The 16,889-nt window shown below is 39.5% G+C and overlaps 1 protein-coding gene across 1 annotated transcript in view; it reads right to left on the reverse strand.

Annotated features, from left to right (window-relative positions):
• The window catches only part of jph3b (junctophilin 3b), a 55,288-nt gene extending 38,901 nt beyond the window's left edge, over nucleotides 1–16,387 (reverse strand). The window contains exons 1-2 of the mRNA XM_034043107.3: nucleotides 15,838–16,387; nucleotides 2,773–3,562 (exon numbers count right to left, since the gene is read on the reverse strand). Of these exons, the coding sequence (XP_033898998.3) occupies nucleotides 2,773–3,562; nucleotides 15,838–16,219 (1,172 nt within the window). The 5' untranslated portion in view covers nucleotides 16,220–16,387. The remainder of the gene's footprint in view (nucleotides 1–2,772; nucleotides 3,563–15,837) is intronic.
• Between the last annotated feature and the right edge of the window lie 502 nt (nucleotides 16,388–16,889).

The following is a 16,889-nucleotide window of genomic DNA, read 5'->3' on the forward strand; positions in this document are numbered from 1 at the left end:
CTATCTGATGCATTGGCAGATGTCATTGCTTCACCATTCAGGTTGAATCCACATAAATTATCCACATAAATTATCAGTGCCAAGTAATCACTTTCTAGTGGAATCATTTTAAACAGATCACTTTGTGCAATTAAATTTAAAAAAAGTGTTAACTCTGTAACTATAGCATTCATCTTTAATTTTTTTACTGTCCGCCTAACAAATATATATATATATATATATATATATATATATATATATATATATATATATATATATATATATATATGTGTCCATTTAAAGACTAGAAGAGAGTTTTATCCATCCCCATATAAGGTTGACATACAGGAAAGGGTTCATTTAGGTTTGAAAATACTTCCTTTTCCATACACTGTACTTACTACATTGTGAAATAACCATAGCCCTCCATCAGTGTGCAATATGTAGCCTCTATATATAAGCCTGTTTGCTTATTTGATGGAATATTTCTATAACTATATAAAGTCAAGTGACTGATGCAATAATGGGCCACAGCTCCTGTCTGATTGTATCGAGCTGGATCCAGAGCTTCTGTTAGGAATTCAATTCCAGGTCTTGCTGATCACGGGAACAGGCCCACGTGCTGTATTGATCTGCAGTTTGACTCCTTCACTTGACAGTCTCATTAATATCCGAGACAGGGCAGGCTGCAAAGCTGAGGTGCTGACAACACCTACTTCCAATCACTGCTCCCGTCTGGCTGCGTGACTTTTAGACCACACCTGGAAGCATGCAGGGCCGGCAATAAATATTGACACCTTCTAATTAGTTTGGCGTTTTTCAAGTAGCGCGCAACAATGATTGATTCGTATGTTTTAACACTGGGGTGGAAAATCAAGATTCTCAGTACATAGCCCAGATTATCCCCAAGTATCAATCCCTTAACATTCCTGCATCAATCTGAACAGAAAGTGGTGAAAGAGAAGTGTGGCAAAATGCAGACTTGTGCAAAAGAATGAATCATTTTTTTGATGGCCATGGCTGTTATGTCATAAGCCTCAATTTATAGGAGCCAAAGAAGAGCAGCTGTGCAGTTGTGCAGTTACATGTCCCAAAGCGATAAATAGATTGAACACCCTAGGGCACAGAGGAAGCAGCCTTTTACTCTACATGATTTGAAAGACAACATTCAGAGGGTGTGTACTAGAACAGAGATTTTCTTTCATCAAGCAGGAAAAGGATAAATGATAAAAATGCATCTGAACATTTTTTTCGGCAGATTGATTTTGAACAGATTGAATGTAGTTTGAAAGATAGCATTTGAGGTCCTTTACTAACTGCTACTTAGAATCCTGCTATTGACCAACCAGGTTAAAGGAAATCTCTGTAATCTAAGTAAGCATTCATTGGTCGATTAATGGTCCTGGGGCCCTATTTGGAGTCTCACATGTAGATTGTATAAATAGCACAGGCACGTTTTCAGAGGATGTCAAGGCATTTGTGAAGCTAATTCACTAGCATCTCACCTCTATTGCCTGGTCTGAATCTGATTTCTCACAAGTGAGATGGTGGTATTAACCCCCAGTACACCAGAGCTGTCCAAACTTTCTGGTTATAAGAGCCATAATGATGACCAGGGATGTATCCAGACTGCACGAAGACGCAATGCCAGTATGTTTGTGCTCAATAAACACGTGTCATTTTTAAACACAACATCAATTTATTCGCATTTTAATTATACTTGGTTCTACAAAAAAAAATTAAAAATACTGATTCCCTTTGCAGTCTTTTCAAACCCATTAAGAGCCTTGAATGACATGCTCCACTACTAAATCAAAAGATTCCTATTGAGAACCTCAGTGAGCCATATATGTCTGTGAGACAGCCCTGTCTACACAAAATCACCCCCAAATGGATTGCATTCCTCCATTCTGTTGGGATTTATAATCACAGTGTTGTGGTGGAACTGCTGTTGCTGCTGCTGTTTTGCTCTTGGCCCACAGCTTCATAATTAAGGTGGTATCCACTCTATCTAGCAGCTGCCAGGTTTCAGCGAGACCAGGTTATTAATCTTGCCTTGTCTGAGGCTTCGGCGTGCCACTGCTGGCTTGCTGCAGGGTTCTCTAACCCTTTGTCAGCGAATAGAATTCTCAGAGCTTCATTAGGTTCTGCCAGGGAGCTCTCATCTTATTATGCCCTTTGTTCAGAAAAACATACCATTTTATTTTATAGCTACAATTAAGCAACACCAAGGCTGGCTTTTTGGAATCTGATCCCCACTATAAAGGCATATACTACTTGAGAAATATCTTAACATAAGACTGTTATTAGATGTTTCAATAAGGCTGTTACCTTAGAATCAAATGTTGGTGTTTCAATCAGCTGCACAGAGGCAGGCCCTAATATCACTGCTGTTTAAAGAGCAATCTGGTACGGGTATGAAATAGAGTATCGGAAGTAAATTAACTCACTTATTCTTTACTGTTTAGTATATCATTTTCCATTTCAGTCATCATGTACTGAGGACTTTTTAAAACTCAGAAGTTAAAAGCGTCCTTAAGGCCTCAATATAGCTCTCAATATAATTTCTAACCTCCAAGTTCATCAAGTACACCAGGGTGTGACCATTAATTTGTCCTCCTACAACACTTCCCCCAGTGTATGTCTCAAATGTGCCATTTTGAAAGAAGCACATGTTATAAACTAGATTTGAAAGATCTGAGGGAACTCTAACCTAAAGCTACACCCTCCATCCTTTAGCTTGTCCTTGTTACTCCATTCGATGGGCATCATAAACAGTAGTTGTTTAATTACCTGGATAGAGCGATTTCCGCTTTCTGCTTGGCGTCATTCGACGACCTCTCGGCAGCCTCCACGGCACGGTCCACCTTCTCCCGGATCTTGCTCACACGCAGTGGGATGAGGTTCTTCCGCTTGCCACTCACCAGGATGTTCTGCTTGTACTTCCCTTCCTCCTTGGTGCCGTCGGGGAAAGTGGTGCAGCCGTAGCCATGGCGCTTGTTGCTGGCCCACTCCCCCTCGTACTTGAGCCCATCGGAGCGCCGACTGAGTCCGAAGCCGGACCTCTTGTCGTTCTTCCACTCCCCTATGTAGGTCTCAGTGGTGGTGGCGTCGATATCATCTTCAATGACGGAGAGGTCAGCATCGCCCTCCCCTAGACTCATGGTGGAGTTGATATCGCTGGCGGCTGAGCTGACGGTACTCATACCGGCCTCGCTGCGGAAAGAGCTCTGCTTGCTTCTCTGGCTGGCCAGCGAGCTCTTGGACTCGGACTTGCGCAGCTTCAGCCCGCTCAGCAGCGACCGCCGGAAAAGGCCCTTCTTCTTGCTCTTGAGCAGCTCTGCATCGCTGTGCATGGTGAGGACGAAGCCCCCCCTGGAGACAGCTGGGCTGCCTGCCGCCACCCCCCCCGTTCCCCCCACAGCATCCGGGTGCAGCGCCGTGCCGTTGCTGTGCTCACTGCGCAGGGAGTTTATAGAGGTTCGGAGCGGAGAGCGGATGACGGCTGCGATTCCATACGGGACGCTCTGCCGGACACCGTATCCGTGCCGCATTCCTCCCACCCACTGACCCTGATAGGTACCTGAGAAGACACAAAAAAAGACTGGTGTCAGTTCAGCGTTAGTGCAGCACCAGATACCAGGTTTTAACATTAAAATCCACTTTGCATGTGGTTCTTTCAATACTGCACATTTGAGACCAGCAGTATATAAGGAAGGAAATGCACAACAGGTAGGATATATGAAATTATGTTGTTTTCTGCAACCGCTTTAAAGATTAGATTTTCAAAGCCATTTACTCCACATTTGTGCATATTATTGTCTGGAAGGGGACAAAATGGCATTAACAATTTGAAAACGAATAAGAAACAACTTTAGACTGCTCAATAAATTAAAGCCCCTAAATTAAATGTCAGGGTTGTTTATTTATGATTTAGTGACTTTATTGGGTGCCTTTTTACCATCAGAAAAATGGTGTTAATGACAATTTGGAGTAAATAGCTTTGTGAAATTAGCCATAAGTGTTTTTTTCCCCAGTTGTGATTTATTAATCCTCTTATTTATATTACTTAATAAAATAGGAAGTCATAAACCTGCTTGCTATGAAATAATAAGGTCAAATAGGCTTATCTGTTTTCCTTTTTCTGCATAGCCTCCTCCATTCAGCACCTCGGCAGTGACTGGGCCTGCAGTGTGACTCAGACCAGGTCAGCAGTGTGGAATCTGACAGCTTGGGAGGGAGGATTCTGCCTACTACTGCCTCATCGCCACTTCAGATCAAAGCCTAGTTGGAGCCTAGTGAGTTAATGTAGACGTTTGTACTCCACTCTGTCATTTAGCCATATTTCACGATGTGTCAGAACTAGTAAGAAACAACTCAAGAGACCTTTTGAAACAGCATTTTTTTTAAAACTTACTTGGTTCTTTGCTTGTGTTTTATACTTCAATTTGGAAAATGCAGATATTTAAACAATATAGTTCAAAAGTTGCTGCTGCTTCCTGGTACGAATTACTTCAACCTCACTCTGATAGACTGGCTGAAAGTAGACTGACCTACAGCACATCTCTCGCAGTTTGAGGAGCCAGAACCGATATCGTCAAAATGCACAAGATAGTGTATCAACTTTGAATATTGGCATGTTCTTAATTTTGGTTAAAAAAAAAATAAGTCAGCACGTTAATAAAGGGGGAGCAAGTATATAAAGTTACTGAGAGGTACAAAAATGTATTTGAAGGCATTAGTTTCTTAGGAACATCTTGTCAATAGAAAAAAACTGAGGAATTGAACTGCAGTAAGACGGTAAGGATCATGCACTCCCTCCACTCTACACTCATGACCTAATCACTGCATACTTCCCTTCCCTTCCTTCTCCTGACAGTACTGTGGATGGTTCTTTGAGATGCACTTGTGTTATACTGGAAGTCTGTCAACACTGAAGTTGGTCTTGAATGGGACAAGCAGAAATGGGACATGTCACATGTCTGTTGTTATTTGTTGACATTTATTTATGTTTTTATTTTGTTTGAAAATTCACTTGTGATGAAATTAGAATGTCTTTAAAAGGTGGACATAAAAACCAAAATATTCTACAATGTAGCTTTTAAACCATAATAATATGATATTAAACAGAAATTTATTATAAGGAAAATGTAGAAGATGTTGTTAGCTACAAGCCGTTTAAGAAATGGCCTCTGAGCCCCATTGCCCCCTGGGAAACCGGCAGAAACACTCTACTGTTGCCTGGGATTTTTCCATCTATTGCTATTTATTTATTTAATGTAAGAGGTCTTGGAGACACAACATCAAATAAAGGACTGTCCTCTTGGCAGGAACCCTCAGCCCTTACTCTCTTATTAGGAGACCTACTGGAGATTTCTCAATAACAGCTTTTCATTTAGAAAAGCAGAACTAATGATACAGTATTGCGATTGTCATTTATTAACTGAAGAACATGAAGGTACCTAATTCATGCTAAACCCAGAAAAACAAGAATCAATTCCTGGTATTGGCCTATTTTCATCACTCAGTTGACGTCACGGTCTGAAAACTGAACTCCGTACGATATTACATTACGCGCATCGTTCTTCCTATTTCTGTTCATGGAAAAAGCATTGACAGAGACTAATGGTATAATTCCTTTAAAAATTCATTTTTTTCATTTTTTTTTTTTTTTTTTGCAGTAGCAACAGCGCTGGCAAATGGAAGGAAAGGCTTTATTCTCTGTACTGTTGTTTTTCTCAGTTCTGTCGATTCCCACACACTGTCTCCCACATACTCGGGGTGGGTGGTAAAGGATAGATAGCAATGCATGGAGGGGGTGGTGTTGGGACCATTCCTCCAGTGGTCAGCCAGCTTGAGGAGCTGTGGGCTTGTCTACAGAGCCCCATGATATGTGGGGCTTGCCTCTGCTTAAATGAGGGGGTTGTAAAGTAATGGTAAATGGTTCCTTCATTAACCGTCCATATGAAGGAAGCTTATCTGTATTCTGAATCCCCCGTCACACCTTTATAACAGCTCATTTGGTCCATTCACGAGGAATCTAATTATCGCCACCGTTTTAATCAATAAAAGAAAGGGACTTTGAGAAAAATCAACACCTCTAACAGCATGTGTGAATGTATTAAGTGCATTTTTGTCTTAAGTACGTAATATTAGAGGTTTGGTCCCAATTTATTATTTTAAACGTGTCTGTATTTAGAGCCATTACTGTTTAGATCAATTGAATAGTTTAAGATGCCAGCTTATTAACATGTCAGTGTTAACTCCTCAGGTAATATCTAACGGTTCACTTTGATCTGTGAATTAATGTGGCTGCCAGATTGTTGTTGTGTGTATTATGGCAGTTCGTATTACCTGGTATGGTAACAGATACAGTACTAGGGTTTCTTATTGTCTTATACATGTTTGCTATAACATTTGTTTCTTACAAAATTGCACATGTGAGAGCTGCATAGCAAATTGAAGTGCACAGGTAAATACTTTGAATTTTTTAAATGGCCAACCTTCTCAGTACTACCTGCTACATCCATGAGTTGTTTTGCCCATTGAAACTGGGTGAATTGGAGGATCTTTAAAATATTTCTCATCCTGCTCTGAAATGGTCATGAAGACCACACCGTACTTTCTCTTAATGTAATTTTCTATTTCCTTTGGCTCAAATGGCATGTTTCAATTAGTTTGGCACCACATGTGTTGAGCTTATTAACTTAGTACTGATAGACTGTGAAGGCTGATTCTTAAATTAGCTGCTTGTCTGCATTATGGATGTTAATATCTGGGCTGGTGAAAGAATCAGTACATTGTGGTGGAAATTAAAAAAGGTTAAGAAATTACATTCTGACCTTACTGCTCATATGGAAAGAAAATATATTTGCAATAAAAAATGTAATATTAAAAATATACAGACACTGCTCTCCCATTGTTTTTAATGGGGGACAGACGTTCTGTTATTAAAGCACGACTGAGAGATGACATGAATCAATGACACCTGTTCTAAAATCACTGCTTACCGACAGAATACTTGACTAGGGAGTTCCATTATTATCTCATAACACTTTATAGCAGGGCTTCCCAACCCGGTCCTCGGGACCCCTGGTTTGCGTTCCAACTGAGCTCTCGCTTACTTAACTAAACCCTTAGCTAAATTAATAATTAGCTTCATTTGACCTTTTTATTTGTTTTCAGCTCTTAAACAGTAGCAGATTTCAAGTTAACTATAATTTTATAAGTAACTTGAAATCTGCAACTTTTTAGGAGCTGAGAACAAATTAAAAAGGTCTAATTAAGCAAATTATTAGTTCAATTAAGGATTTAGAAGATTTTGCACTGCCTGACCACTTTATAAGAAACTTTACCTAACGTTAGGCGCCCGTTTGCCCTGATCACAGCCTTGGCATAATGTGGCATAGACTCCACAAGGTGCTGGAAGGTATCTTGAGGCATGTTAAGGCATTCAGTCATTATAACTTTGACAGTAGGCATTGCCATAAGTGCAGTATTGCTGGGTAAACTACAACATGGATTTGGCCTTCCAAAGCAAATACCAAGGTATACCAGGAGAATCCAGTTGGGTAGACAGGTCCTATTAGTGGCCAGAAAGTGTATATCACAGTGGCAAAACAAACGTTATAGATAGTTCATAGGATATATGAGAATGTATAACGCAACAGCAGCAACATGTGTATTAACTCAATGAGGGACGTGTTTTGATGTCACTTTTCTATTTTTTCTTCCTCTTTTGTAATGTTGAGAACATTCCTGTGTCTTCTGCAGTGTTGCTGAGGCAAGTGCGAGATCAGGCAGCGGTTGGTTTGCAAACAATGTCAATGCATGTAAGCATCATGTTACCAGAAAATATTTTTTCGCATCTATGTATGTACAGCAATACAACAATTAAACTGCATTGAGAAGCCTAGCTCTGTAAAGCTCCAGCATATCACCTTCAGTATTCAATAAAGCAATGGTCAAATACCAAGTGAGTCAAGCTCACATTCTTGTTGTCTTTTCTGTAATGTAAAAAAAGCATACCTGAACTTTGTACTGCTGTATTTCTTGTCAATCATTTTTACAAAACCCAAACAAGCAACTGAAAGAAAAACACAACAAAGAAAAAAAGGCAAGCTTTTTCTAAACGTGCGTCACGCTGCAAGTACAGTACAGTGTTTGTCAATAGTATGCTTGTAATTCCGATTTTGTGCTTGTTTTCATATTGAACCAGATTGCTGTTCTACTCCAGTGGCTTCTAGGTGAGTCACAATGAAAACAAGGCCTGGAACTATACAACAGCAATTACTGAGATCAGGCCTTTGTGCTTGTGGAGCAGTGGCAGTGATATTAGTATTATTGTGTAACAGCTGGTTCCTGAAACCCAAGTAAAGGGGATATTTGTCTAACAAAGAATCCAACTATAATATCAGTACATTTTAAGTAAACTGTGATAAAATGCGTGAGTGTCCAGTTTTGCCGTTCCTCTCCATCCTTCTGGCTCCCGTGGTCACTTTTTGAAGTAAGTTGCTCTGGTATGGTTTTATTATGTTAAGTTTTATTTTAGCGGAGGTAAATAGCTTAACTTTCCTTTTGTAGGAATAAGGTTTTATTTTTTTTGTGGGAGACACCCCCCCCCCCCCACACACACACACTTTTTACTGTTGACTATGCCCCTACATTTCTCACATCAGTATTTCCTCATAATTTCTGTCCCTCACATTAGGTTAGACTGCACTATGAAAAAAAAAAAATACCAAAATCATTTCATATATTTGAACTGTTTCGCCAAAAGGGTCTCAAATGTACAGTTTCGAAAGAAACACATGTTATAGCACACCTGTATTTTAATTTTACAACATGATATCTGGTACTACTTTAGGTTAAAGGAGTTTGTATGACTTATTCACGGGTTATCTGTTTGCACTTGCACTTCCTGGGTTATTTCACCCCAGCAGTGTCCTCTGTCTCAAAGCATATTACTGGCTGAAAGCATGCCAGTCAAAAGAGGGAAGCAGCTGATTGGTTATTGACAGAAAAGAGACCAGTAAAGGGGTGGAGATAATTTCACACTCCAGTTGAAATGACCCAGGAAGTACAGGACAGTCTAAATAGAGATTTATTTAACCTAGAGAGGTACCAGGAATCATGTTTCTTTGAAAACTGCATTTTTGAGATATACAGTATATAATGAATGGCAGTGCTTTGGGGGTTATGGAACTATTTTGTTAGCTACAATTACTTTAAAGGAAGGCTTCGCTGTGTATTGAACTCCCCAGTAGCAGGCAGGTGCCACACGTAAGTCAAATTGAGATATTTAGACAGCTTGATGGAAAGGATATATGTAAGTACTCTGTTTACCTGGAATGAGATGTGATGTATGCGCCTCTCAAGAACCCAAACATGGATCAGCATGGTTGGCAACAAATTACTTAAAGTAAGACTTTTAAATGAAACTGTGCAGTATAGATCTAGCTGGTAATACTGGTGTTTGCTCTGAGTTATATTAAGGTGTGCTGTGGCAGAGACAAGGGGTTACAATAGGGCTCCTTGGGATACTACAGAGTAAGTGATCTACAGGAGCTATCCATGGTGCTGAAATTGGCCTTCAGGGATTGTGCCTGCTCAGAACTATCACTACCGATTTATAATCTGTGGGTGTTTGTAACTGGCTGCTAAACCCTTCATATCAATTTTTAGTGTTGTCATGTCACTGGTGTCTTGCCATCAGTGTACTGCTTAGCAACAGGGTTAGCAACACACACCGACACACAGTTTCAGCATTTTATTTTGACCAAATGTTTAAATATTTTTACATATGATGTTGTTTTATTGTTCAAAAAGCTATTATTTAAAGAGGTTAGCCTCCTTAATTTCCCCCAACTAAAATAAGGCCTTCCCCAATGTTTTTTTTTTCATAGTTTTACAGACAGAAATACCCTAAAGAGACATTTTCTCACTTCAAGATTTTCTAAGATATATAGAGATGATTGTCATACCATGGTAGAGGAAGTGCTTTGATTTAATGATCTGAACTAATTTTAATGGTCTTGTTGTTTAGATTAGTTAATGTTTAGATCAATTGACATCAAAGTCCACAATTACCTACAATAATGTTCAGTTTAAAACATAAATATAAATCACTACCATACTGTAGGCTTTTGTAAACTTTTCTGTATATTTTGTTACGAGAATGCAACATTCAATTTGGACTTAAAACGTAACCCTACATATATAAAAACCTATTCATAAAAATGTACGGGGCATTACCTGAAGTATCATCCACTAACATCCACTTGTAACCCAATCACACTATACACAACTGAAATGTTCTAGTATCGATGTAATATACATGTACTTGTGACAGGATGAGGTGAATGTAAATGTAAATGCATAGTTTAGTAAATATATTGGTGGGGAGAATCTGGCTGGATAGGGTCTTTGATGAGATGGCCAGTTATCTGAGGTCCATTTGCAGAGGCAGGTGGATAAATAAAGGCATCAGGAATTCCAGTAGGAGGGTAGCCTGCGAGAGCAGCTTGTTTAGAAATGCTACACGGGGAGCTGATCAAAGCACTAAAATTGCAACCTTTTTGTTTATTTTCCAATAGCAAACAATAAAGGTTTGCCAAAAAAACTCTGCTTTGTGTGATTATCTGCTTGCTTCACCATATTGTACAATTGTGTCTACTTTTGGAGTTACTAAAAATAAATAGTTCAATTCTAAAAGAATCTATGAATAAGGATGAGATTTATTAAACATATTCAAGATATCTGAGATATTTTAACACTTTTATTTTATTCCACAGTAGGATCAGCAAGTACAAACTATACTTTTGTTATGTATTGTAATAAACCTATGGATTGATTTTAAGACTCACATACCCAAGCTACCTTGTGTTGCCATGTTATTCCTAAGGTGTGACTGATTGAGTAGTCTGTTGGGTGAACCATTTGATTAACTAATTCCAACTGTCATTTAAAAATGCATGCTTATAGTTTTAAAAGGATATTAAGCAAAGCCTGTGACTGTGGTACATTTGCACTGAAGCCAAAAAGTACATTCTCCCATGAATTATTAATCGTGTTCCTTTTCACAAAGTCAGCACTTGCAGTGAAAGGTAATTATTTTTTTGTACAGGGAAAAAACTCCAGATACAGACTGAGTAAGAAAGCAGTAAACAAGGTACTTTTTAAACTGACTGGACTATAAACAAATGCAGTAAAAACATATAAATGAAATAGACTACAGAAAGCCAATCTTTATTAGGCGATGTATTTTGGAGGCACAAAGATGCTTTTCTTTTTTCTCATGTGTGGCTACGAATAATAAAAAAATTGACCTCTACACCTCCACACTTAAAACATATTATACCGTATCTTTCAAATATGTTTTTACTGTTCAGGCAGGGATGTGCCACCCATTTTTGGTTGCCAAAACCTCAATCTTTGTCCTTTCATTTATCTCACTCAACACCATACAGTTTGTGCAGCCCTTGGACCAGGGGAAAGTGCTGCACAAGGTATACATATTGGGTTACTAGATTAGCTTACTGGTCTGCATTTTTGAGAGGAGTTATCTTTCCTATACTACTGGAGTAGTCTGCTGTTCCAAGTGTAAACTCCTGTAAACATATAAGCAGCTGAAAGAGTTAAGCTGAAAATATCAATGTTTCTTAGAATTATAGAAGATAGTTTTGCTGCTTGTGAATGTAGCTACAGTCAAATACAATAAAAGTTTCACCTCAGAGCTCTGCAACCTCAGTGACCTCTATCCTGACTTGAAAACCAACTGTCTGCCGTTCAGTCTTGGACTAGAGACAAAAAATAAAACTCTGCTTGTGCCAAACTGCTTGGTGGTTTTGTAGATTAATATCTAAGCCGAGGCAATCAAACTACTTTAACTACAGACCTGATTGGAGCACAGGCTTCCATAGATCCATTAACCCGCCTCCTAGCAACCAAACCTTGGTTATGTATCACTGAATTGGAATTCCTATAGCTGTGAATCTATATTCTACTGTGGGAAGATAATTTCTAATATATTACCTTGCTTCCAATACTTTATCCACATGACCTAAATATTGCGCAATGAATGCATAGTGAAACCTTGTGATTGCCATTAATTTAATTCACCATCCCGGTTTTAACACCTGATGGTCGAACATTATTTAGCTAGTATTACATTTGAATTATGCTGCTGCTATTCTTATAGTGGCTTTTAAAAATAACCAGGTATCAGTTGTCTTTACCACAGGTGTTCATTGGTTTGTTTTTTTGTGCTTTTTATAAACCACTATAAGGACAGAAGCACCATTAATGAGGAATAATTCCTAGGGTAAGCAACTGAATAGAAAGACTAACCCAATGATAGCTAATTATACTGTTTCAGTGTCTTTGCCTTTGCATAAATATACATATTAGTATTTAGAGTTGACTGCAGTTTTGAGTGGAGTTATCTTGTACTACTACAGGGTTCTGAATTGTAAGCTGAGTTATCTTTCCTCGTTCTTCATACAGGTATGCAGTGTTAAGGAGATAAAAATGTTGCTGAAAAGATCAATGTTCCTTGGAAATAGTATTTAGAAAAAGAGGTGCTGCACTTTTTCCCTATCTTTCTGTTTCACTTCCTGAACTATAAAAACAGAGTTTGAAGATTTACCACAAATCAAGTTCCCCCAGCAATGCTGCAATTGTACTGTGATGGTAATGGCTACTTTCAAGGCGATAATGCACACGTCCCCCGTGCCACAATTATGCGCTCATGGTTTAAAGAGCATGACAGAGTGTTAAGGCATCTTCCATGACCGCCACAATCCCCAGTCCAGTTGAGCATATTTGGGATGAACTGGAACAACACATTTCTCATCACAATCCTACCTCTCTGCACCAGTTACATGAAACATTACTGACTGAAACGATTCCATCCTTCCAGGCACCTCCCACACCTTGTGGAGTCAATGCCATGTGTCAAGCAAGGTAAATAGGGGCCCAACATTATATCAGGTGCAGGCCCTAATAAAGTGTCCAGGCAGTGTAAAGTATATACTACATGAGCTAAGTAAACATCTTCAAGAAGTGATAAGAAAATGTGTTTTACTGGTAACAATTTACAGGAAACATTAATATAGCTGATATTTCCAGCATGGATTACTGTTGTATCTTTAAACGTGTTACTTTAAGAACATAAGAACATAAGAACATAAGAACTTAAGAAAGTTTACAAACGAGAGGAGGCCATTCAGCCCATCTTGCTCGTTTGGTTGTTTGTAGCTTATTGATCCCAGAATCTCATCAAGCAGCTTCTTGAAGGATCCCAGGGTTTCAGCTTCAACAACATTACTGGGGAGATGGTTCCAGACCCTCACAATTCTCTGTGTAAAAAAGTGCCTCCTATTTTTTGTTCTGAATGCCCCTTTATCTAATCTCCATTTGTGACCCCTGGTCCTTGTTTCTTTTTTCAGGTCAAAGAAGTCCCCTGGGTCGACATTGTCTATACCTTTTAGGATTTTGAATGTTTGAATCAGATCGCCGCGTAGTCTTCTTTGTTCAAGACTGAATAGATTCAATTCTTTTAGCCTGTCTGCATACAACATGCCTTTTAAACCCGGGATAATTCTGGTTGCTCTTCTTTGCACTCTTTCTAGAGCAGCAATATCCTTTTTGTAACGAGGTGACCAGAACTGAACACAATATTTTAGATGAGGTCTTACTAATGCATTGTAAAGTTTTAACATTACTTCCCTTGATTTAAATTCAACACTTCTCACAATATATCCAAGCATCTTGTTGGCCTTTTTTTATAGCTTCCCCACATTGTCTAAATGAAGACATTTCTGAGTCAACATAAACTCCTAGGTCTTTTTCATAGTTCCCTTCTTCAATTTCAGTATCTCACATATGATATTTATAATGCACATTTTTGCCTGCATGCAATACTTTACACTTTTCTCTATTAAATTTAATTTGCCAAAGCTGGTTTATATTATCCTGGCTGAATTGTGGTTATTGCTGTATTAGGGCCTAGTTAGGCTATTCATGCTATTCAGTGTGAGGCTGACAATTGCTTTCAATGTTATAAAAATGCAGGGTATTTTACAGAAAGGCTTTGTGGAGAGCTCCTTGTGGTTCTGTGAATCTGCTGTGCTGGAAACTGATGCAGTTGGCTCTAGACCAGGCTAGTGCTGCAGCACAATACTGAAATTGAGATGCCTGCTTTAATCTTCAGATTCTCTCTCTCTCTTTTAAAACAGCGCTTGTGAATTTCTGGTGCTGATGAGGGACAATGGAACTGGATAAACGCGCCTCACTCTTAACCTGAACACCCCCTGCCTTGAGTTCTAGACCTCTCTCTTTGTGTCACCACCAAATTGTGTGGTGGTGTTCATTTTGTGATATGGATCAATAATAGGATGAGAATACCACATGTACTTGTGACACAAGTTGGATTTGAACCCAGGCCTCCAGGGGTGAAAGGTATGAGGAGCTGGTGAATAATTACACTGGGCCGCCCTTTTTATTGGCACTGTGTTGTTTGTACAATGACAGTTTCCCTTCCACACACAAACGCAGTGTATATACAGTATAGTACTATATGTGTATTGACAGAATTACATTTCTTGTCTTTGTGTGAGTAGTAGGGGTCTGAGTAGCCAGTTAGTCACAAAAAGCACAAGTAGAAATACTGTAGATAATATAAAGAAAAAAAGGTAGAAGGAGGGAAAAAAGTGAAAAGATGAAAGGGTAGGGGAAGACAGCATCTCAGATAGTGTGAGCTCTTAAGTGGGAAAATCTTCTGATATCATGGTGCTAAATTGTTAATTGCAAATAGGCTATCTGTCATTAGTTTTGCTATGGCTTTTTGCACTCCTTTCATTTTACTGAATGCTATGCATGCGATTAGTTTGAAGTCGTGGTCGCGTTGATTGAAATGCAATGAGTCTGGAGTAGGTTGAGACTCCCTTTGTATAGATCACATTTAGACATTTGATCCATTTCATGTTATTACCAATAGTGGTGATAAAAATAAAAAAAACCCAGTAAATTTCCATGCGCTACCATGGTGATTTGAGAATCAAAATCCCACCTCCTACGAAATAATTATTCTGTTTAATCTTTCTTGCATTTTGTTTATAATGGATACTGCATGGTTCGGTAATTTTACTACATGGATTAAGGTGTTATCTTAACAATCATGTGTTTTATTTGTTTTATTTTCTAGTGAAAGGTAGGTCTGGGAATTAGCGAATCAGGTTGTCATTTTTAAGATGTGCCATTTTTTCTCAGTAATACCTAAAGCTTACCTATAGATATTTATGTATGTGACCTAAAGGGGCCTCTAGATCATTGCAATACGGGTTATTAATTAAACATCAGGCAGTCTAGTCATGTAACATTGATCATATACTATTACTTTCATAGCACTCCACTTATAGAAGTGTTAGGAAAGCACGGAACAGGATAATAAGGTTTATTTGGATCCTGAGTGTACTGTTGAGATCTTGTCAGGAATTAACTGGTTTTAACTGGAAAATAGATCATTTTTGTTATTATTATTTATGCACATGATCAGTTATAGTGTAATTTATTATTCATTGAATATTTACCTTTCTTGTTGTTGATGTTGAGCACAGCCGAGATTTACTGTGACACAGTAAATACACAGGAGTAGGCTCCTTCCTCCCAGTCCAATTTATGTGACGTATATACTTCAGTAGGGAAAACTTTCCTCAGTAAAACCTTTACAGCCACCTGAAGATAGTTTTTTTTCTCCATACAAGTGAATGAGACACGCATGAACCAGTGTATTGAGAACAGCCTCACATCAAGGCCAGTTAAGTCAGGATTTTATTAAGTAACAAGAACCTGGCTTACCTCCGTCAGAGTAGGTCTCAGTCCCGTAGCCGTCTTGCAGCCCGTTGTTCCAGGTGCCTTCGTATTTGGCCCCACTGCCCGTGCTTTCACGTACCCCATAGCGTCCCTTAAATCCATGAGTCCATTCGCCTTTATATACCCACTTCCCTTTGTTCTCCACCCCGATGCCATGCCTCTTGCCCTGTGCCCAAGTCCCTTGGAAAGTGTTGCCACTCGGCCATGTGTAGACCCCCACCACCTCGAAGCCGTGACTCCAGGACCCCGAATACTCGCCCTGTCCCTTGGGGCCAGTGCAGATCCCGTGGCCGTGAGCCTTGCCATCCTCCCAGCCTCCGCAGTATGACCCCCCATCGTCAAAATTGAACCTGCCCCCACAGGACATGCATGAAATAGGTTTTGCAAATCCCCCCCCAAAAAAAAAAAAAAAAACAGGTAACCAAACTAGACAATGGGGGGAGGAATCCAGGCTGGCATTATTATCCCTTCTTCGGTCTTCTTTGATAGCAGTTTTTGTTGAAATGCATCAGACAAGCCATGCGCCTTCCTTGCAGTTGATACACAACTCCCCCCCCCCCCCCCCCAACCAAACACCCACCCACCCCCAACCCCCCTTTAACACGCCGGAAAGCAAGACAGGCAGTCGACTCCACCTAGATCAGCAAAATCCCAAACGGTGTTAAAGCAATCAGAGGATCAGAATCCATTAAAAATCCATCTGCTTACTGTTAGATGAGCTGTAATGTCCATCTAGCATATTGCTAACAAAAGGGAGAGAAAAAAAAGAAGCAGAGAGAGAGAGAGAGTCCACCAGGATTTGAAAGCCTTGTAGGAAACAGCAATGCAGTGCCTCTTCACACACACACACGCATACACACCTCAACACCAAACAACTGATGGGATTTTGTTCTCCTCTCCCTATATCGCTCTCTAACGCACCAGCTCCAATCCCTCTTGCTTGACTCCCGCAGTAGATTGTGTCAATATTCCTCAGCTCCTAGACTGGGAAGAAAGGTTACCCAGGGTGTTCCCTGCTGCTTTGCCTTATAATTCTT

The sequence above is a fragment of the Acipenser ruthenus genome, chromosome 20 (assembly GCF_902713425.1).
Source record: "Acipenser ruthenus chromosome 20, fAciRut3.2 maternal haplotype, whole genome shotgun sequence".
Taxonomy (NCBI): Eukaryota; Metazoa; Chordata; class Actinopteri; order Acipenseriformes; family Acipenseridae; genus Acipenser; species Acipenser ruthenus.